The following is a 23852-nucleotide window of genomic DNA, read 5'->3' as shown; positions in this document are numbered from 1 at the left end:
TCAAAAGCCACAGACATAAAAGATAATGATTGGGTTTCCCTGGTGGCGCAGTGGTTGAGAGTCTGCCTGCCGATGCAGGGGACATGGGTTCGTGCCCTGGTCCGGGAAGATCCCACATGCCGTGGAGCGGCTGGGCCCGTGAGCCATGGCTGCTGAGCCTGCGTGTCCGGAGCCTGTGCTCCGCTACGGGAGAGGCCACAACAATGAGAGGCCCGCGTACCGCAAAAAAAAAAGATAATGATTAAGGAAAAACCAGGAGGAAATGCTCAGAGTATAATGTAAAGTGAAAAAAAATCAAAGTACAAACTACTATAACATCAAGTATACAAATGTACAGTGATAGACATTGCCACGTTCATGAATAGAAAAAAAGGCAACAGGAAATATATCAACATGCTAATAATAGTTATTTTAGGTATTTGACTCTGTGTAGTTTTAACTTTTCCCCACTTTTCAATATATTGATTTTCCTCAATGGATTCTCATCTGAAATTTAAACACAAAATGATGGCTTCAGAAACCTTCAGTACAAAAACCTCTGCAAAACTCTAGTGGTCTCTCAATCAGAAAGAGAAGAAAGAAGAAGCTTGAGCATGAATATCATTTCTATCCTTATCCAGCTCAGTAAGACTTTTGTCTATGGCTTTTGAGTAGCTGGATTAGCTTCTGATACTCAGTCTCAAATATCCCATCCCTCAGAGGAAAAGGAGGCTAAGACACATACCTCAACCTAAAAAGCACCAAGCAGTAGCTCAGCAGAAGTAAATCACCCGGCGATAAATGAGGACGCAAAAGGAAGAGAACTCAAGTCCATACCTGAACCATAGGGTGGCCGCCGGTCGGAGCTTTGACAGCCCCTCGGCTGCCTTCTGTCTCGTAGTGAGCTCGGTGATGTGGCTTGGGCTGCACCTCGATCCTCAGCTCATAGGAGCCTGACTGGTGGGAGAGTGGCCACTCAAGTGGTGGGAGGGATGCAGTCACTGGGATGCTGAAGGAGGAAACAGAATCAGTCATGTGTACAATAAATCATATCCCGTCAACCTGTACAATAAACATAAATGGTCCTTTTTCTGAAAATCATGTCCAACGGGCATATGAATAATGTTGGCTGTTGGGAGGCACACATTTCTCAGACATGATAGGTAGGGCTCTTCACAAGGTAGAGATCTTTTTCATTCTCTTTCTTTGTTTTCTCTTCCATCTTGATGAAGACAGAATGACTGACCTCTCAGTTTATGAAGCTAAGTTCACCATATGATTGTTCTAGCACGTTCTGAACCACTGTAACTTCTTTTCCTCTGGAAATTTTGAAGAATATCACCTCTCACCTCTAAAGAACATCCCTTATCCAGGATGTTTTTCTTTTCCCAAGGAGTAAGTGTGGGAGAAGGAACACTGAAATAGAAATCAGGGGCCCCACTGTGTCACAAACTTGCCATGTGACATTAGGTATGCAACTTCATCTTTCTTATCCTTAGTATCCTGTAACCACAAATGGACTAGATGACATCTGAGAGTTTTTCTAGCTCTTATTTCTATGTCTGATGTCTCAATTAAAAGTAAATTTAGGGACAGGCCATTCCCAGTCACAATCATTACTTCTTGGGTCAAGTGTAGAACATCTCACCACAGAGAGGTGTCTGGTTTTGGTATGGATGAGCCAAACCACTCAGACTTCCTACAATTAAATGAGGAGTAAAGGTCAAGAGCATGACTGGAGTTACACACCCAAGTTCAAGTCCCAGCTCCACCTCTAACTACCTGTGTGACTTAGAGCAAATGCCTCTATCTCCCTAGGCCTTAGTCTCCTTCAACTGTGAAATGGGGATACTGAGATCATATAAAGAGCTTAAGCACAATAACTGCTCAATAAATATTAGCTATAATTATTTTTTCATGTAATATAGTGTATATTTCAAATAAATAGTTACTTCCTGTAGACAATCTGACTACAGTATTAACGGTATTGGATATGTACGCTTTGGCATCTGAATTTGTCAAATCTTTGAGGGCATGACATTAAGTTTCATTTTATTATACAGTCTCAACCCTACCCAGCACACACATCAGGTACTTGATATGAGGTTAGTATTAGGTCACTGAAGAGGTGAATGACGTCTTGACAATCTATCTAGACCATTCACTCAGAGTCCAAAAGAACCTAGAGACATTTTCCCAAGATCACAGAGCAAGACACAGCCAAGGCTCCAACTTAAGTCTCTTGACTCCCGGTCCAGTGCTCCTTCCACATCTCTACATTGTCTCTTATCTTATTCATTTCTTTAAAATAGGCCCAAGAAAATACCTCATTGATGGAATGAGTCTAGAGCAATGCCTGACATTTGCTAGGTCGTCAGTGAATATTCGGTGGGTGGGCGGACGAATGAATGGAAGGATAAATGGATGAGTGAACAAGCAGTTTTATTTCAAAGAACACCCGTATGTTCAAAGTAGCTTTGAAGTTACAAATGCATGGATTTGTGTCACTATGTCCTGATTTTTCACATGCAGGAGAAAACATTGATCTAATCAGGACAGTCTTTCCTGCTAAGCCCAAAACTGCTAGAAGCTAACATTATCAACTGGACTTAATTAAACATTTGCAGTGAGGCCAATTCTATCCCTTCTCTCTTACAGCAATTCCAAGGGGAGAGTGGAGTGGGGCAGCAGCCCCACAAATTCCATCAGTGCCAGAGCTGAACCTGAACATACAATCCAACTTACGATTCCACCCTCACTATGCAAGGAAATCTCCAGCCCTTCTTTATAACCACATTGCCTCCTGAAGCCCCTTTAACTCTGAAGTCTCAGGTGTCCAAAGTGCCTTTATTTCTACCTCAGTTACAGTTCCAAGATGCCTTCAAGCTTCTGTCTACATCCAAGGTGCCATATGTGTTAAATACTCTTATTCTCATGTATGCAAGTTAAAATTTTCTAAAGTTAGCAAAATAAGGCTCATGAAAAAAATCACTCCACCCTTGTATGAATCAAAACATTTAGTGAATAGAAGATTCAATGGAATATCCCTAAGTATCAACTTCTAATCTTGTGTGGTTCTGGAATAGGTGTTTGACAACCGAAATATAATCTTAAGACTCAGACCATTGGAGCCAGTCTGACACCCTGCATTTGAATTCCAGCCCCCTGCTGAGTTATCCACACTCCCTGGGATAACTATCATCGGGAGACTTCTCTGAATGCCCTATCTTCTCAATCGAATAGAAAATTCTTGCAAATATCTCACTGGCTGGCACAGATTGGCACTTGCTAGGGACTAAAGGACTCTAACTCAACAGAACCTCTCAGATCAAGCCACATAATGGAGAGGGAAAGATTTTATACACAATAAAGTCTCAGATAAATGCCTCACAATCGTATTTTATATTAATGATCCTCCTCACTCCCAAATAAGTCACGTTTTGGAGACGGATCAAGGAGCTGGCCGGAAATAACAAGGAGTCAGGAATCTCGAATTCTGATTTCCAACTTGGTCGTGAACTAGCTGGGTGCTGATGGGCATACCACTTCACCTCTCTGAGCCCCCGTTTCTCAACCTGCACCAGGCGTTGATCTCGATCAGCATTCCTAAGGTGGCTGCAGGAAACTTTAGTCTCAGAACTCCGTGATCAGATGGCCTTTGAAACCACCGCACATTCTGTCCACAGCGGGGAGCGGCCCCTCCACAAAGGTATCTATTAAACTCTATGAAACCCAGAAACTCCTTTCCTTAAGGGACTGACTGACCTATGATGGCACTAGTGTTCTCAGAACCTGCTTTGGAGGGAACATCAGACCAGAAGCTCCATTCAGTCCATTTCGGTCGGGGTTGGGGGCAGGTGGGCGTGGGGAGGCCAGGCCCAGTGGACAGGACCCTAGGCTACTCTCAACCCCACATCAATCAAAACGGCTCTACATTACCTATTTTGGCATTCAACATTTTATTTGAAAAGAAGAGGCTTCCATTTGCTACAAGCAAATAACACTTTGAAAACCATTGGGATAACGGGAATAGCATAAAGCTTAGATTCTTCACCTAATAAAACAGATAAAATAATCTCTGCTCCTAATCTGTGTACCTCATTTTCCTTATTATCAAAATGAAGATAAATATATAACCAGACCAGGTTTATGTGAGAATAACATGAAATAATCCAGAGAGAGTACTTAGAAGTGTGCCTGGCACACAGCTAGCATCCTGAAATGTTGGTGATTATTATTGTCGCTATCATCACTCTAACAGCTATTGGGGACTCAATCTCCTAGCACACGGCTCATCAGTGAGGAAGCAACAAAGCGCTTCCTCTATAAGGTTAAGATTCCCCAATAACAATAACAGCTGTCTCTCTCATGAGCTCTTACCTATGTAGGTTCTATGCTAAGAGTTTGAGATATATTATCTCACCTAATCCTTAAAAAACCAACTAACTAACAAACAAAACATGCGGTAGGTACTATTATCATCCTCATCTCACAGGAAATGAACCAAGGCCCAGAAAGGTGCTCAGTGAGAATGAAGGTCCTGATTGATTAGCAATGTCTGCCCTGGGCACGGCATCAAAAAGGTGCTCAATGAGAAAGAGGGCCCTGCATGATTAGTGATGTCTGTTATGGGCACAGCAGGATGGCAGCAGCAGACATGCCCATGATCACACAGCCAGTGAGTGGCAGAGCCAGGACTCAGATCCATCCCTGGAGACCCCAAGCCTACATGCTGCTATTCATGCATCTCTTCAGCTTGCCAAGATTTTAAGCTCCTTGAGGATTATGGCTCCCACATTTTTTGAAGACCTCCATATCACTGATTGCAATACTGAGGCACACAGCAGATGCCAACAAACATCAATTCCTCTTATAATAAGACAGCAAATTCCACATGTTCAGGCTTGCTTTGAGCTTACTAGAATGTCAGCTCCACGAAGGCAGAATTTTTTTTCCCATTTTGTTCACACTGTCTCCCCAACACCTGTAACAGTGCCTGGCACATAGTAGGTGTTTGAGAAATACTTGTTAAATGAGCGAATGCATGAATGAGCTCAGTGTCATATGAGCAATCACATGCATCTTATGACTGCATCCTCCTAACAACCACCCAGGAAGTCAGGGACACTTACACCCATTTTACAGATGGGAAAACTGCAGCTCAGAGTTTTGTTTTGTTTTGTTTCGTTTTCCCAGAGAATTTAACTTCCTTTTCAAGGTCTGGCAGCCAGTAAATGGAAAGCCAGGATTTAAGACCAGTCTAGCCAACTCTGAATCCCATGCTCATAACCAGAAAACCTTCTCTTAAAACTGGACCATGGAATAAATCGTTTTCAAAGCCTGACTCACCTGCAGATGGGAATGGCGGGCACCAGCTGCTTGGGCCAAGTTGGTGGCACCAGTAAGATGGACTCGGGGGCTGAGTTCCTCCTCTCCTCCTGCTCGCAGGGCCCCAGGAACTCCACGGCTGGGTAGATGTGGCGGGGCAGGCCAGCCTTGGACGGGGCGCTGGACACCGGCGACGGGTCGGGGCTGGTCTTCCACATCTTGGGGGGGATCCCACAGGGTGAGTCGGCAGCGAGACTGTTCAGGGCATCCATGAGGACGGCAGAGCCAGCCGCGGGGGGGTACCCGGCAGGGGCGCCGTCGTCCCGGGGCTGCGGCGAGGGGCTCCGCGAGCGCTGGGGTGAGGCTCCGGGCAGCGGGGCAACCAAGGCCCCCGCGCACGAATGCCTCCGCTTGGTACCAGGCGACGAGGAGCGGGAGGCCGGACGGGGCACGGGCGAGTGGCGGCCCAGGCAGCTGTCCTCAGCGAGGCCGGTTCGAGGTGACATTATTGGCGAGGTTCTGGGGGAATAATGAGCAGGGATGTTTTGAAACTGGGGACACAGGTCGTCGGGCCCGCCGTTATTGGGCGAGACGCAGGGCGAGGTGTAAGGGGAGAAGGTGTCGGAAATGAAGCTGGCAGAGGAGCCGCTGCTAGCGGGGCTCAAGCAAAGCGGCTCGCGGTAGCCCTCGAAGCCGGGCACGGGCAGCGTGAACCTCGGGCTGGCGGCCACCCCCGGCAGGGGCGGCTGCTCGACCACGAGGCCAGTGTCTCTCATGCGGAAGGGCCCCCCTGACTGCATCAGTTCGTGGGATGGAGTGATCTCGATCCGAGGGCTCAGGCCCGAGGCCCCCGCTGGCTTGGCAGGGCACAGAAAGTTCTGGGGCCCTACCCTATCCGGCTCTCCCAACCGGTGCGGGGGCTCGCCAGAGAGACTGTCTAGGGGGCTGTATGGCTTGAGGCCATAGTCCAGGACATCATCGGGGTATGCGAGTCCGGAGGGTGGGCTGGCGACCTTATGTGCATTCGGTTCTTCTGGAAAGAGAAGGGGGGAGGGAGGGGTCTTTTTAAGCCTCTAAAACACAACTCCGGACGCAGAGCAATCCCAGATTGGGTTTGTCTCCTGTTATTATTATTATTTTTTTAATCCCCGCCACACCAAACCCGAGCTAGAAACTCCGTCCCTCACAGAAGGAAAGTGAGGCCACTTCATCCCAGATTCCTTGAACGGAGAGATCAAAGCGGAAGGATTTTAGTGCAGGTGCACGAGCACAGCTGGTCCAAGCCATGCAGCAGCAGCCGGAGACCTGCATGGCTGGCTGGGCTAACGGCTTCCAAACTTTTGTTTCAGTGAAACGCTTAAAAGAAACGTGATTTGATTTCACAATTCAGTTCACACCATCATGTTCACTGGCAACTGAAACAAAAGCTTCCCAAAACAATACTTACCCTGCTACGTATGATGCACTCTTATCTATCCTCCTGTCTGGGGTTATTTTGTTTAAATTCTGGTCATAACTCATTAAACAGATTTCCTGTCCCACCAGTGGGTCATGACCCACAGTTTGAAAAACACTGACCTAGGCCCATCTGCTCTTTCTACCTGTATGATACAGCTACAAGATGCAGGGGGAGGCCACAGCAGCTCTGAAGCCCATGAAGCTCTGGGTTCAAATCCCAAATGTTTATGCCCACACGTAAAAAAGTGACTTAATTTACAACCAGAACTCCTGAGCCATATCTCATCTTGTGCCATTTTACAGATGAGGAAACTGAGGTCCAGGGAGGGGAAGAGATTCACCCAAATACAGAATGAACAGGATTAGAAATCCCCCAGAAAAGCTACTTGGCCCCCAAAAGACAGAGCCATAGCTATAGAGCCTCCCAAACGAGTAAAATCAGTGGATACAGAATGATCCAATTTTGTTCTTTAATCGTGGCCACCTAGCTCAGGCTTCTGCTGCCATCTCGAAAGAACCCGTGGCTGGAGAGTGAGATTAGAGAGGGAACTAGCTATCTGCTCCCACCATCCCACACCCCGCCCCTCCTGCAAGCTCCCCAGCTCAACAGAGGCCCCTCCACCCTCTCTGTCGTTACTTGGGTCAGCCTCGACTCTTCTCTCGTGACCTTACATCCAATCCATCAGCAAAGCCTGACCGCTCTATTAAAATGTAAACTAAACTCATGTGTCACCACCTCCCGCCACCCTCTTCCACTTGGACTGTTGCCGTCACCTCCTCCCTGGTCTCCCCGTTTCTACACTCACCCTCTATGGTCTGTTCTCCACGCAGCCGTCTATGGAAATGTCCATTGTAAAGTGAAACCCACTTTAAAGGCTTCCCTAGATGTCCCCAGGACAGTCCTTAACACACTCGTCCCCTAGCCCTGGCCTGTCTCACTACTCCCACCCGCCCCACTTTTCCCCAAGCTGACTCGGCACCAGCCCTGCTGACATCCTCACGATTCTTCAAGCAGCTCCTGCTGTGGAGCTCCCTCTCCCTAGAATGTCTCCCCCCAAGATCTTCACCTGGCTGCTTCCCTTAATTCCTTCACATGCCTGCTCAGTCAGCAGCTCCTTAGGCCCATCCCCACCGCTGTGTCATTCTCCACCCCATTTCCCTGCCATCTTTTCTCCACTGACACCTGTTAGCAGCTCACATCACATCAGATATTATCTGTTTAGAGAATCGCACGCTGCTAGATCAGAGGCAGGCAAACTGCAGCCCCTGGACCAAAGCTGGCCCACAGGTTGCGTGTGGAAGTAAAGTTTTATTGGAACAAAGCCGCCCCTATTTGTTTGCACATAGCCTGTGGCTGGCTTCTGCCCTGTAACAGAAGAGCTGGTTGGTGCACACAGGTGATCCTCCACTTCCTTGGTGCCCTTTCTGGGCCATCCTGGAGTGGTTCAGCTGAGCTGATCTCATAGGGTTCAGGTGGTGCCCCACCCCAGGTGAGAGCTCAGAAATGGCTTTCCACAGCTCCTAGGATCAAGATAAACAACCTCAACTAGGTCAGCCCGGTCGAGCCTCTGCCTGCCCCTCTAGCCTTGCCTCTCTCTCCCCTCTCCCCTCTCCTCTCTCCCCGGACTCCAGCCAAACTGGCTGTCATTCTCAGAAAATGCCAAGCTCCTTTCTGCCTCAGGACCTTTGCACTTGCTGGTCCCTCTGCTCAACAACTCCTCCCCCACCCAGCTCTCTTCGTAACTAAAACTGCTCCTTCCCTGAAGCTTGGCTAAAGTATGCTCTCAGAAGTCCTTCTGACCTTGACGAGATCAGACCCCACTCACACTTCCCTGCTCTGCTCCACTGCACTTCTCACAATTCTAATTCAGTAATTCTGTAGTTAACTTATCATCTGCCTCTCCCCCAACTCCCAGCCCCACCTCCACAATCAGTCAATTCCATGAGGACTCTCTCACCACCCCACCCCACCCCCACTGTATTCCTAACGACTGGACAGGACCTGCCACAAAGCAGGCCCTCCAAAAATATTTGTCGGTCTGCTGAACAAAGCATGACATATTTAAACTACTCCTCAAAGATGCTAACATCCAAAACAAACGGTAGAAAGACATAACCTTAAGAGAGGGTGATTTGGTAATATCTATCTAAATTCCAAACGCACGTATACTTGGAATCAAGCAATGTCACTTTTAGAAATTTATCCAGCACATGTGCAAAATCAGGTATGCATAAGTTTAGTCAGTCCAGCCCTGTTTATAATCCCCAAAGACTGGAAGCAACCTACGGTCCATCAGCTGGGGATGGGTTAAATTCTGTCATTCACATAGTGAGATACAATACAGTTACAAAAAGGGTTGAAAAGGTTCTTTTTACATTGATATAGAATGACCACAAGATACTGTTGAAGATGCACACAGTATGCACAGGATAGAAACAGAGGGTGAGTGTGTACACACACACACACACACACACACACACACACACACACACACACACACACACACACACACACACACACAATGCTTATGGGTACACAGGCTTTCCCTGGAAGTTACAGGTAACAGTGATTTCCTCCAGGGAGAAGAGCTAAGTGATTAGGGGCAGAGGCAGAAAGGAGACTCTGACTTCTGTACTACACTGAGAATAGAAAGATAATTTCCAAAAGGCACATGTTTTTATTTTATTTATTTTAAAGGGGGGGGTGACATAACATGATATATAGCAATGACACCTGGTTTAGGAAGCAGGAAATTGCGTTCTAGTCCTACTCTGCCACTAACTAGTTGTGTGACCTTGGAAAAGTCCCCCACCCACTCTAGGTCTCAGCCTCCTCATTTGTAACCGGACGGCGTTAAACCAGATCGGTCTCCTTGGCTGCTTCTGGCTCTGACGTCCTTTCATTTTTCTAACTAGAGTCTGTAGGGTCTAGAGTTCTTGTAAAGCTGCAGTTCAATATAAACTTGTACTTGTGCCTGCACGCGCGCGCGCACGCACACACACACACACACACACACACACAGCCTTCCTGGCAGGTAACAGAGCACAGATTTTTCATCTAGGAAGAGATCCAGGTCAAATCCGTGTCCGACAACATTCTGATAATCCATTGCCCTGCGAACGAGCAAAACAAAACACAGAAAGCCTCTTAGCAAGAATTCCGGCCTTATCAGAAAAACTGCATTACATCTTATCAGAAACACCCCCTCGGGGCTGATGTGAAAGTCACAGAAACTTTTGCCATAAAAACACACATCACTCACACTCCGGGGCAGCAATGAAAAAGAGAAAAGGCCAGTTTGCTGAGCAGAAGCATTTAAAGCATTTACATTGGTTTTAATTAATCCAAGCAGCGGAGTTTCTTTTTCTTTTCTCTCCCCAAGATTTTGAAAGTTTACCCACAAGCAAGTAATATGGAGGTAATTTATAATCATTTAATTCTCATTCCCCTGGGTATTTGACAGTAATTCTCACAGACAAAAGGCTCATGATTAAAATATTTCTTTAAGTAGCTAGGATTCTCCACTATTTCTCCGTAAACAACCGCCACCCTTGCAGAGAGCTCCCTCGCTCTGCCCGCACAGCACTGGGCCAAGCTCGTCTCATCTCAGAAGCACCACATTCTCTCAGAAGGGTTTCCAGAAAGCTTGCTCTTCTTACCACTTGCATGATCTTTGCTGTATTCATGCACACCAGTGAATATTATTCACTTAATATTTCAAGTTAAATTCGTTCGCCTATTACTTTCTTTTTTTTTTTACGGAAACTTTACACCCATACCACAAATGGAAAATCAGTGTCACTTCCATAAATAGAAGGTAGGGTAAAACTACAATCAAAATAAAAGTTACTAAATTCAAGCGAGACGCTGTTGCTAGCCAAAGGCTCTGAGCCTGAGGCCCACTTTTTTTCCTCCTTGATGCTCTTTATTTAAATGAGGTTATCATTTATACGTACAGATTTTGAGGGCAGAGTTCAGTGAGTTTTTGCCAGATGTTCTACACCCTTGTCACTACCACAATCATGACGCAGGACATTTCCACGACCCCAGAAAGTCTGCCTTTTTTAAAGTTGGAATTGGGGGAGGAAACAGCAAGTATCAGAAAGAAAGGCGTTTAAGACACAGTAGCACCTGACGGAGGCCTCACTCCTGACTCAAGAGAAGGTGCCCTGCCAAGGGGATGACCCGCGTATGCAATGTACTCATTGGGGCGGCCCGTGAAACCGTCCCACTTGCCGTGCGAGGTACCCAGCCCACACTCGAGGCATCAGGATTCCGAAAGAGGCAGAAGGTGGAGGCAGAGATGAGGGATTCAGAGGTTGCTGCTCTCAGTCCTCTGTGCCTCCATGCTTTTGCACATGCTGTTCCCCATGCCCAGAACACCCTTCCATACCTCCTGTCCTCACTTTACCTAGAAAGCCACTATTTGTCCATCAAGATTTCACTTGGGCCACCTCTTCCTAAAAGCCCTCCCTAGGCTGGATCAGACACTACAGACTCTGTAGTGTTGCCAGAACCTGAGGAGTCGTGTAGTGAAGTCTATCAAGTATAGATTCACTCGTCTGTCTCCCTACTAGACAGTGAGCTTTCTGAAGGCAGATAAAGGCCGATAATCATAATAATAACAACAGCAGCAGCAGCTAACATGTGCTGAGAATTTATCTGCCAGGCTCTGTTGTAAACACATTACATGCAGTAAATTATTTAATTCTCACAACCTAGGACATGGGCGCTGTTTACTCCCCTTTTACAGATGGGCTAACTGAGGCACAAAGAGGTGAATTAACTCGCCCGAGGTCTCACAGCTTGAACCCAGCAGACCTGACACCAGGGGTTCTCAACCTCAGAACTACTGACACTGGGGGCTACAGACTTCTTCACTGTGAGGCTGTAGGATGTTTAGCAGCAGCCCCGGCCTCTACCCACTAGATGCCAGTAGCACCCCCTCCCCTCTCTCAGCTGGAACAACCAGAAGCATCTCCACGCATTGCCGAATTCCTCCTGCGAGGCAGAATCACCCGCAGCTGGGAACCACTGCTCTAGGCCCTACAGTTCCGGGCGCGGCACACAGCCAGGGCCCAAAAGAATGCTGGGAGCATCCATCCACGAGTCAAACCTGAACTGATTCAGAAATGAGACCTCCGCTCCCCGTCAGCCCCGGCAGGTAAATCATTTCTGCAGCAGACATCTGAAGGTCGAATTATCCTCGCCCTTCCTTCCGCCAAGTCCCCAGGGGCTCACCCCAACATCTAGGCCCCATGAATATTTGGGGAGATCTCTGGCCACTTCCCAAAACCGCAAGACAAGATTGCTGGGGAGGCCAGTCCAGCCCTGCCCTAGTAAGGCGTCTGAACGGAGGTCCGGGTCTCGGTCCATATACAGTGCTAGGGGCGCCCAGCTCCACGGCGTCACCCCTCTCCCCCACCCCCCGTCCAGCTGTGTGACCTGGGGGACCTCTGAGTCCCCGTGTATAACACAGTTGCTGAGGCTGGTGACAATACCCACCTGACGTTTCACCTTATCCACATGAAGCCCAAAACACACAAAATAAACACTCAGTAAATGGGGCCTTCCAGTGTACTCGTATTATCATTACGGAACGAACGATCTTCTAAGTGAAAATTCTCCCCTTGCTCTGCTTTCATTGCCTTATTTTACAACTTGAAAGTGTGACACACACTGGCCCCCAAGTGCCTTCCAAAGCATTAAAAAAGAAAAAGGGAAGAAATTTTTATAAAAATAAAATGGATTGGTCAGAACTTTGGGAATTCTCTTTTTCTGCTAGCCTTCAGAAAATATGTGGAGTAGGTAAAGAATGCCTGAACACCCCCTCCACTCCATGCTTTGTACTCCCTCTTCTGGGGTACCTGGGGTATCAACTAAATCTTACTAAAATGTTAGTGACACAGTGAGCTAGTTGCAGTAACAAAAATGATTCTCACTAACACATCTCTACCCTATACTTTATACCAAGAACCACTATGTATGCACTTAGCATATACTAATGTTTGTCTTACAAAAGGCCTACGAAGCAGGTGATAGAGTTTCCTCATTTTATAAATGGGGAACGTGAGGCTCAGAGAGGGTGATTAATTTGCCCAAGGTCACACAGCTTCTAAGCGGCAGAGCCAGATTCAGTCTCAGGCAGCCCACCCAGCTCCTCCACCCGCGTAACACATGAAAGGGGATATTTCCTGGATGGCGATACCTTAATTCCAACACATAGAAATGAGGTGTCCCCTGAATAGGAACTGCTCTGGAGCCCCATCATGAGGTAGGCTGCCCTAGACAACTAAAGACACGGATTCCTTTCTTCTGGAATATTCACAATCCCTCCATTTGCCCCAGGATTGAGTCAACGATTATTTAAAAATCCCACTCAGGCCACAAGGAGCTCTCTGCCAGTGCCTGCCCTCTGGGAGCCTCTGGCGGGCCTGTTGCTCACCCTTAAGGACACACGGCCAAGTCTGAGACAGCCGCCAGCACCAACTCACCAGCCAACAGATCGCTTTTGAAAAAAGGAACAGCAAGAGAACATCTTCTCCGCCTAGAATGACAGGCGGGTGGGATTTTCAGGAAGCAGAATAGAATGACCAAAATAGAAACCCAGCTAAGGAACCTACATGAGGCATCTGTCCTTTGGGGAAGGGGGAAGGGGGAAGGGACCGCACGAACCGGTGCTCTCAGGCTTGAACGACTCGGAAGAGAGAAGCCAGGGCATGGCCTGGAGGCCAGACGCCCCTCAGGCTGGCAGCAGGGCCCCAGAGCTGCAGTCCATCCCTGTCTGAGGTGATAGACCCACCTCTCAATGAGCTGACACCCCAAGGTGGTGTGAGTTCCGGGCCCTGGGTTTGAGACATCACAGTCTGTTGCCATGGCAGCATTAGGATGCCACAACCTGGCACTGTACACGTGCAGCCAGAGGACAGGGGGGAAGATGGAGGGAAGGAATCCTGCCTCCCTCCATCCCACTACTCTCATAACCTCCTTTGTGTTGGGGGCTGCAGGAAACGCCAAGAGGAGCAAAAGGTGGATGGATTTTTCATCCGGCAGCTTGCACCACCTACAGGAAAGACCTTCTTTGAAAAATTACAGATTGCGCTTCAAGTAATAAATTCAGCACTTAGCAAACTTTCCAAAGGGCCCCCCATGCCCCTACTGTCCCCACCATGCACAAATGCCGAACAGTAACTGGATTCCCAATCAATGAATCGTGTGTATTAATAATGACGGAGAATCAGGTTGTCACACCCATCATTCAGAGATGACGTGTCCAGAAGCAGGGCATGAGAGGTGAGAAATTCCATCCAGATAAGTCAGGTCCAGAAATGCCAGAAAGGGAAGAAAGGCAGTTTACCATCCTGTCTCGTCAGTGTGGAACCACTAGAAAAAGCCACCTTGAACGCTATGCTCTTTGCTGACCTTGCCCCAGCTAAGGCAGCTGTCTGCCTTCTCCAGACAGGGCAGAAAGGAGGGCTCGGTCCTGCCTCCCAGGCAGCCTGCCATGAGGCCAGGCGCCTGGAACACAGGATCCAGGACCCGGGACAATTTGCAAGCACCGAGCCTTACAGACTGGCTACTGGCATGGCTGTTTGCAAAAACACACGCACCCGCAGGCTGACACGTATTCCTTTTGGAGAGAACCAGAGAAATGTATGGAATCTGCAACCCATGTGCCTCAAGGTCAGCTTTTGGATGGGGGCAGCAGGGCCCAGGCATCTGGCAGACATGGGACCTCACCTCTGTCCTCAAATTAGGATAGAAAGAACCGGTTGCAAGTCATTCCATGGGGCCCTCGCGCTTTTAAGAAGTTCAAAGACCTTCCTATTTTTAGTCGTTCACCGCGCCTCGAGCTTTCCCGTGTATTACCTCTCTCTCTGGGGTTTACAAGCACCCTGGGAAGAAGCCGGAACCATCAACTCCTCTGTGTTGCAGAGGGGGGCCCTGAGACTCAGGGGCGCGAGGATTCACCCAAAGTCACAAAAACAGTCAGGGGCAGAGCTGGGGTTCAAACTGAGACATCATTTAAATGCAGTCAAATGCACAGATATTAGAAGCACACCTCGTGCCTTTTTACAAATGTACGCACCGTGTAGCCAACCAATCAAGATACAGAATGTTTCCATCCTGCCAGAGGGTTCTCTGGTGGCCCTCCCCAGCCAATAACCCTCATTCAGGGGGACCCGCTCGCCTGCCTTCTCTCGCTATAGCCTGGGTTTGCCTGCTTTGACCATTGTATAAATAAAACCGTCCGAGATGTACATGTCACAGTTTTCCTCAACCTTATGTCTGAGATTTAACCATGTCGTATGCATCTGCACTTTCTTTTGCATCTCTGTGTAACAGTCCATCAATGATGACATCAGACTTTACTTGCCTGGTCACCTTGCCATACCGCCTCCGTTTTTCAAGAAGACAGGCATTTGAGATTGAACTTGTGCTTCAGGGAGATCTGTCTCTAAGAAAAGACAGTCTCTCCGCATTTGTCACGCAGTACTCAACAGAGAGCGACTTCCTCGCCAAAAGGAAAAGGAAAGATCTGGGCAGAAGAATTAGCCAGAAGTAGACCTCAGATAATCCTTCCTCAGAAACAGGGCTTGCGTGGCTACCCCGCCTCTCCGTCAAAGCCCTGCACAAGGCGACACGGGCACGGCCACCTTCCTTGCTTTCCTTCCTCTAACTCACTCAGCAAAGGCCCCCTCGCCTTTACGCCAGCCCCTCAAAGAGCTGTACCCTTTATGGAGTCCTACAACCCCTGTCACGGCCTGCGAAGCTGATTTCCACCTTTCTTTCAGGCACCTTGAAATCCAAGTGGAAACTTCCACTTGAAGACAGTGGGGCCCCATAACCCTGGGCCAGGGGCAGAGACTTAAAATTAATACCTGATCGACAGATGGGTGTTTTATTTACACTCGTCCCCAGGAGCTTTCACTTTGGTGCCGTGTTCCCCAAGGGCGGGCACACTTCATCCGTGGCCCCTGCCAAGCCCGGTCATTAATGACATTCCTCCTTTCTCCTTGGCAACGGAGGTGATGTCACCTGTTGCGGATTTCAGACCCTCATCCCACCTTCTTAGGATCACACAGGTAAAAAACAGCCCCTTTCTGAAGTCTTTACAATGACTTTCGCAGGCACTGCAGACTTAAAGCGTTCCCCACCTCCTCGTCTAACGGGCACCCTTTTTCAGCACACCCAAGCAGGTTTGTTTTGATAAGGACCTTTATAAACCCTGAGCTTTGCAGGCAACTTTCTGACTTCAGACAGCTCACTCAGGCGTGGCTCAATTAAAATTCACACAGAAGGACTGGCTTTTAGAAATATGTCATATTAACTAAAACAGGTCCAGGTGAGAAAATGCTCTTTCCCCAAACCTCAGACTAGGACGCATGGAGGGTCCCCAAATGCCAACTCGGGAAAAGCAATCTCTCTGCTCCTCCTGTAGCTTCCCGTCTACCTTTGATATATTTCTCTTGCAGAGGAAAAAAAGCACTAAAGGTCCAAGGCATAGGACTTTAGATCTAAATGCCAGTCTGTAGGAGATGCAAGGGACAAAGGAACACGTTAAAAAAACACCACAGGGATGCCACTGGCAAATCCACCACGTGGAGAACAGCACAGGAAAAACGACCCTGCTTCTTCCACAGATAAACGGCAAGAAAACAGACTGATGGCGATTTTTATAAAATAAAAGAGACATAAATGGCCATGTCAACCAATTACACTGTGAGGATCTTGGTTCAAACAAATGAACCATAAAAAGATCCTTGTGAGACAAGCAGGAAATTTAAACACTGGACATTTGAAGTTAAGTATTATTCCTTTTCAGGTTTGATAATGGTGTTTGATTTTTTTTCAAGAGCCCTTACTTTTGAGCTACATACTATTTATTAATAAAATATTATGCCACCTGGAATGTGATTTAAAGTAAGCAGGGGTGGAGATGCGGAGAATACACTGAGGCAGAGATGACATAAGATTGGCCTTATGTTGATAATTGTTGAAGCTGGGCACGTGGGAACATGGGAGTTAACTATACCACTGTCTCTACTTTTCCATATATTTGGAAAAGTTCGTAAGAAAAGAAGTTCAGGAAAAAGTCAAAGGCAGTTCCTCTTGCTTTGGGGGAACCTATGTGGGGCTCTGCTCCAGGCAGGAAAGCTCACAGCCCCTGACGCATCCCAGGAAGAGCCTCAGGACCGAGTCTTGCCTTCTTCCCTGAGCTCAGTTTGGGAACAATCGGCAAAAACCGAACCTCGCACTAGCCCAGGGAAGCCGAGTTTGGCTGGAGCTCTGTGGAGCCCTGTGGCTATTTCCTGTGCTGGGCAGAGAGGAAAGAGGAAGTCCCTTCGTGGGGGGAAGCCACAAGGCATCAATCACGCTGCACTTTCCAAGGCTGCCTCTTCCTGGCCCTGGCTCAGGGGGTCCTGGGGGGCCAGGGCAGGACACCTGGGGAGGCCCTGCCTCTCACAGAGGCAGCCACAGGGAACCTTGCAGCCTGCGAGTCAGGTCAACTGAGAAAGCTTTTGCAGCCGGCCAAGCTCTGGGGCTGAGGCAGGGGCCCAATGAGTCAGAACTGATCGTACGTAAGTTGGATAACCTGCTGTGATGCCAACTGAAGCCCAACAGCCAGTGGCTCCTCGCCAAAGAGCATCTTCTCTTAAGACTCGGGATTCATCAAAGGCCAAGGCAAAGACTCTCTCCTCCAAGGAACCAATGCTCTCAAGAAGTCAGGCGAGCCAGAAGACATCTCGAAGCCCACCACCACGGCCACCCGACACTCACACAGCCCCGCTGCCTGCACTTAATCACACCGCCTCGTGGGCACCTGCCATCTCCACCCCCATTTCACAGATGAGAAAACACAAGCGCAGGGGATCAAAATCACCTGCCCTGAGGCATACCACTAATAAGGAATTATGCAACTTTTCATCCATTTATTGGGCAACGATTTATTGCATGCTTGCTAATGCCAGGTACTTTTGCTTGGCCAAGGTCACGCAGGTAGGAGACAGCTAAGTCAGAATTTCAAGCCAGGATTCCCAGATTTCAGATCTGGCGCTCTGACTTGCTGAGCCAATGGCCCCTGGAGTTGGGGGGAACATGTACCCCAGGAGGCATGCATGACAATCTACTGGGATGTAGAAAGAAATACAGGAACAGCAGAACTCCCGTTTATATGCTGTCCTTTCCCACTTTCATTTTTGTTGCATGTTTTAGGAGTATAATCCCATTAGGACAGCAGTGAACATACAATTGATAAGTACATAAATAGCAAATTTATGGGGTGAATGCACCCCATGCTGGCGTACAGGGGACCCAGGAACGCTGGAGTCAGTGAGATACTGGCTGAGCTGTAGTGCTGAGGGCAGAGACTGGGATCCTCACTGCCTGGGTTCGAGGCCTGCCCTGCCATGTACCGCTCAACGACTCTCAGCAAAAGTTAACTGACCCCCAAGGAGTCTGACTTCACCGGTCCTGGGTACAGCTGGAACAGTCTAGCGTGTAGCCAGGATTGAGGACCACTGGCCACCAATGCTGCATTTTTCCAATTTATTCAACCCCATCACCGTACAGGACTAAAAAGCCTTGGGAACAAACTCAAATAACACAGCTTTAAGATTCTAAGAACCTCTACTCCAGATCAAAAGCTAAGGCCACCTTAAGAACAGAAGGCCTTTAATTTGGAAGCTGGGATGGCATGTGTGCAATAGCAGAGCGTGATTAAGGCAACTTTCTCCCTAGTCCTTTTGACTCCCTTGACGAGGCCGCGGCTCAGTTCAGCCCTCATTTCACCTTTCCAGCTGCACCTGGAGACACTATTTGTACAAAGCAAGCTTATTAAGGCCTGTCCTTAACTCGACACAGACGGCAACGTCTCTGAATGTCACATGTGTTTAGCGGACTGCTTGCTTAGGGTAGAGCTCTATTTATAGTAAGCACCAAAAAAAAACCCCATGATACTATATCCCAGCACCTCATTTGTCCCAATTTGTTTACCAGGCTGTGGCCCACATTGGCCTGGGGGCCAGGCAAGGGCAGGACCACATCTCATTCGTCTCTGTACCCCTACAGGGCCTGGCACAAAACCAGCATTCAGTGAGCGAGTGCTGAAAGAATGAGGTTTAAATTGTGCCCTGTGAATGGGTTGGGAGCAGGTGGCCCTGAGTCGAAGTGCAGGGGACGTTAGGGCTCCAGCAGGGCCTGTGACTGTACTTGGAAATGGTATAAAAGGTGCGCTGGGGGCAGAGGGGATGCTGGCTGGGGTGGGGATTTGTGGAGGGGGGAGCCGTGCAGGAGGGTGTGCACATCTGCAGTGTGCTCCTACAACGTATGGGATCTATGGCTTTTATCAGCCTTTCAAAGGGCTGTGACCCGAAAAGTTTAAGGATCACCAGAGTAAACTTTACAAGCAATGACCAGGAGTCCATTTTCCTTTCTGAAAGGTCAAAGTTAATGCCACGTGCATCGGCTTACCAGGAATCGGAGGAGGGACACACCAGACCCACTGAGGTAGACTAGAAGCAAGCGCTCCTGACATGTCAGTCCCAACGCAGCCCGGAGGAGATCTGGCACCTCTGCGAGGTGACCGGGTGTTCCCAGGACCAGCCCGTCTCTCCCAGTGTATTACAGGTTGGGAGAAGTAAGACTGCATTGACTTCACAAGCACACACGAAGAAATTAAACTTCTGATCTGTCTGATCACAGCCAGCACACCTCTCCCCTCCAAGGTGGGCTCAGTAGCACTGGTCAGGACTCCCATGGTCCCGTCCCCATTCTTTCTATCAATATTACTACACACTTAGCTCTCTCCCTCAGTAGAAAAAAAATAAGAGTTTACTTTGAATGCCTCTAGGCAAATACATCTGAAAATCCAGAGAGGGGAAATAATTTCTTAGAAAGATAAAGTTTACCAAAATTGACTCCAGTAGAAATAGAAAAGGTAAACAGACCAGTTCCCATAGACACAATCAAGAAAGCTATCGCAGAACCAGCCCATAAAAGGCACCAGATCTAGATGGCATCACAGAGGAATTCTATCGCAACTGTAGAAACTGGATAGTCCCAATAATACACATGCCGTTCCTGAACATAGAGAAGGAAAGAAATTTAAACCTAACAGCATACCAGAATGGACATTACAGACAAGTATCACTCATACATACCGCTAAAAGAAATCCTGAACAAAATATTATCCAGTAGATGCCGGCCCCATCACCATAAGAAAATAATACACAGTGAGCAAGTGGGGTTGATACCAGGAATATTTCAATATTAGGAAATCTATTAATATAAGTGATCTTAGAAGAATAAAATCATATTTTTCCAGAGATGCTAAAACGTCTACGGCATAACTCAACTCCCATTCTTAATCAAAACTCTCATGAAAATAGAAATGGATGAATACTTCCTTAACCTAATTAAATACATATGTCTCGATTCCAAAGCCAACACTGAAGGTACTCCTGCTGGGGTCAGGAACAAAGCAAAGATGTCTACTTTCCAGTACCAGGTAGATGCTACTGGAGGTACTAGTCAATGCAATTAGACGAGAGAAAACAATTAGAGGCTCTAACTCATTGAGGGCAGGGACTGAGTCTCATTTCCTATTATATCCCCAGGATCTAACACCATAGGTGCTCAATAGTTAGATGGATGAGTAAATGAATAATGACTCACATTACTGAACACCTCTATTAACAAAATCAAGGCTTTAGTAAAAAGCTAGTAAGAAATCACACTCTGTGTTAACTGATTTAAGTGGGTTAAGCCATTCAAGGCAAACACCACCATGAGGTGAGCACTATCATTTCAGTCACGTGACAGCTGAGCAAACAGAGGTCCAGAGAGGTTAGATGACTTTTCCAAGATCACTCTGTTGGTAAATGTTTTAAATTCCAGTCTTGCATGGTACCAGGCCCCTGACAAACTGCTTTACATGTGTCTCTCATCAAGAGAGGGAACGAGGCACAGAAAACAGGCTCTGGAGCGGGACAGCCAGGTTCGTATTTCAGCTCTGCCGTTTACCAGCCCTGCTTTCTTGGGGAAATTCCTTCACCTGTCTGTGCCTTTGCATCCTCCTCTGTAAAATGAGGGTGACAACAGTGCCTACCTGCTAGGGTCGGAGGGGTGCTACACGAGCTAACAAACACCTGCCACACGTTCAGTCTCCATAAAATGAGCCCCCGACTTGCCCCAAGTTCCCTAAGTGCCGACACCAACTTCTGACAACATCTGGCCCGCGAGCAGTCCCCTTCCCTCTTTGGTTTTTCGCCAAGCCCACGCCCAGAGTTAAGCAGAACACCTCAGGTGCGTCACCAACGTACTGTCACCTGGGACAAAGCCCAGTAGCAAGATAAGGGCTAGTGCTGGCCCTTGGGGAGACCCATCATGTGGAAGAAGAGAGAGGGGACTGCTGTTAACATCTGGGTGAGCCAGACCCACACCTGGTACAGCTCGCTTTAGCCTCTCAAGGCTCCCGACACCCCTTCTCTTCCTGAGCCACGATGTTTCTGTGCTGCCGACTTCCCAGCAAGGGGTCATTATTTTACAGATTTCAGAGCACGATGCCTCACTCCTCAAGTGAGGCTGCACACAGTGACCTCCTTCCAAAGAGCACAGTTCAGAAAGGAGGAACCTTACAGTGGAGGAACCTGCCAAAGGCTACCTCGGCCAGGTGGTCAAGGCCATCATCAGTAGTGATAAATCATGTTGACAGCAGGCACCCTCGATATGATGTGATGGAAATGGTCACTTTACCTCTGTGGTCTTCCTCCCCCAAAACCCATAGCCCTGTCTAACCATAAGAAAAACATAAGACCCCATTGAAGGGACATCCTACAATGTACTTTATCAGTACTCCTCAAAACTGTCAAGCTCATGAAAAAAAAATAAAATAAAATAAAAAACGACAGTCTGAATGCGAATAAAGTACGGACTTAGGTCCACACTACTGTATCATAATATTGGCTCATTAATTTATAACAAATGTATCAACTACTGTAAGATGCTCATCATATAGGGAGGGGGCTTGGTGCGGTGCTGGGTATATGAGAACTTGCCGTACTATCTTTACAACTTTTCTGTACATCTAAAACTGGTCCAAAAACTAAAGTTTATTTTTAAGAAATAGATTCTGGGGCCTTCGTTGTGGTCATTTAGACACCCATCTGGCAGCCACCAGCACCCCTTGCTAAGAAAAACTATAAAAAGCACCTCCCATCGGATTTGGCTTGGAAACTGTTTCCCCGGAAATCTCCCCCCACTGCAGGAAAAAAAAAAAATCGTTGATTGTGAATCTGGGAGGGGTGTAAGTATTAGTTCCCTGCAAAACAGGAGTTTAATCTCAACAAACAGCAAGACCACTGATGCTAGAGGGATCGTTTGCAGATTCTTAACTGTATCTTTTCAAAGCAAAGGATGGCCTCCGGATTGCAACTCAAGAAGACCGGTCTCTTTGGCTGGATAATTATTTCCACCTCCAGCCAAAATAGAGAATAATTACGAATTACCGTCTTCACTTGGTATCCGAGCGAGGGCGTCTCTGAAATCAAAGCAAGCCCCTCACCTAGGGAGCTTCACCTGAAGACGCTGTGGAAGGAAAGTTCAAACTTCTCTGCCTAACCCAGCATCTCTGGGAAACAGCAAGCCCCGGAGAGTCTGGAAAAGGCCTCCTACACATAGCAGGCAGCACAACCCCTTCCTGCTTTCCCTAATGCAGCCAAGCCCAAGTGCATCTGGAAGTTACCACCAGGCCTGCCCCAGAGGCTTCAATAAGCACTGGCTGGGCTAGGCTGTCAAAATCAGGAAGCCTAGTTGGGTTGTTTTTTTTTTCCAAGACAACCTGCTAACCAGAAAAATACAGTGAGGTTGGGTGTACCACCTTCTCCTTCTGACCAAGGCTCCTGTTAAACACGTGAAATGACGGGCCAGCCTGGGGAAATCCCCGGTCCCCAGCGCAGAGCGCACTTGAAGGCACAGACCGACAGGTCGCTGAGGCAGGAACAGCCTGCATCTTCCTGAATCCACAACCGCCCACGGCCATGATGACCGCGGGGTGGGGGATCCCTGAATAAAGCTCACACTGAGCCATGGGGGTGATGTGCAAACAGCGGCAGACCCGAGGGAGGAAATGGGCCGGCCGCCTAAGATGAAGTCAAACCACCCTCCAGCATTAGACACAGACAACCTCTTCCTCAGTGTCAACACAAAGTCCCCAACGACGGGCTCGCACGCGGTGGTGCCCGGAGGTGGGAGGATCCGCTTCACCTGCCCTCTGTTTGCACCAGCCCCTTCCCACGAACTCCATTCTCTGGCTTCCTCATCTCCTCCCTCCAAAGGCAAACCAGTAGCTTCCTTTGCCCTCTGACGACCAGCTGCAGGCAAGAGGCCAGCTGAGACCCCTGCCACCCTTGGCTTTGCTACCAGTGACAATCAGGGAGAAGTAACTGGAAACCAACGCCCTACCCGGCAGAGTGAGCCTAGCGCCCCCTAAAGGCGGCTGCAGTCCCTGAAGCCTCGCGCCCTCCCTCTCAGCCGGGGGGAGAGGCACCCCCGCCCCGCTCCAGGCCCCCCAGTAAGTGTGACACGTGGGGCAAAACGGGGCCCTGTGTCCACTGTCCAGGCCCAAGCCCCAGCCCGGGCTCGGAGGCCAAGCCGGGGCGAGCCTCCACCGACCTTCGATAGGATTCAAATAGTCATAATCGAAGAGGATGGAAAAGTCGAACTCGTCTTGGGGGCTGCCTCCAGGCTCGTGGCCCGGGGCGCCCCCGCCGTCGGGGTCGGGCTGCGGCTCCTGGGCGTCCATGGCGCGCAGAGCGGCGGGAGGGCGGCGGGCCGGGGGCGAGGGCAGGCTCGGCTGTTTCCTGGGCCCTCGTCGGGGGTGGCGAAGGAGGCAGGAAGCGGGGCGGAGAGGCGGGTGGAGCGGCGGGGTCACTGCCCTCGTGGGAACGCACGCCGGGTCCAGGGACGGCGCGCCTGGCGCAGCGGGTCCTGGACGCTCCTGCGGGAGCTTAGCGGCGGCGGCGGCGGCGCGGGCTTCCTGCTCCGGGAGGCACCTGTTGCAGCCCGGGGAGGGGAGAGGGGAGGC

At 48.8% G+C, this 23852-nt stretch overlaps 1 protein-coding gene across 1 annotated transcript in view; it reads right to left on the bottom strand.

The window, feature by feature from the left end:
* NFATC2 (nuclear factor of activated T cells 2) overlaps positions 1 to 23570 on the bottom strand; it is a 138585-nt gene extending 115015 nt beyond the window's left edge. Inside the window, exons 1-3 of the mRNA XM_060032666.1 lie at positions 23441 to 23570; positions 5329 to 6340; positions 817 to 988 (exon numbers count right to left, since the gene is read on the bottom strand). Coding sequence (XP_059888649.1) covers positions 817 to 988; positions 5329 to 6340; positions 23441 to 23570 — 1314 coding nt within the window. The remainder of the gene's footprint in view (positions 1 to 816; positions 989 to 5328; positions 6341 to 23440) is intronic.
* Between the last annotated feature and the right edge of the window lie 282 nt (positions 23571 to 23852).

Source organism: Delphinus delphis, chromosome 15 (genome assembly GCF_949987515.2).
Source record: "Delphinus delphis chromosome 15, mDelDel1.2, whole genome shotgun sequence".
NCBI lineage: Eukaryota > Metazoa > Chordata > Mammalia > Artiodactyla > Delphinidae > Delphinus > Delphinus delphis.
Note: the sequence above shows the minus strand (reverse complement) of the source record. Positions and strands in the feature narration are given on the sequence as shown.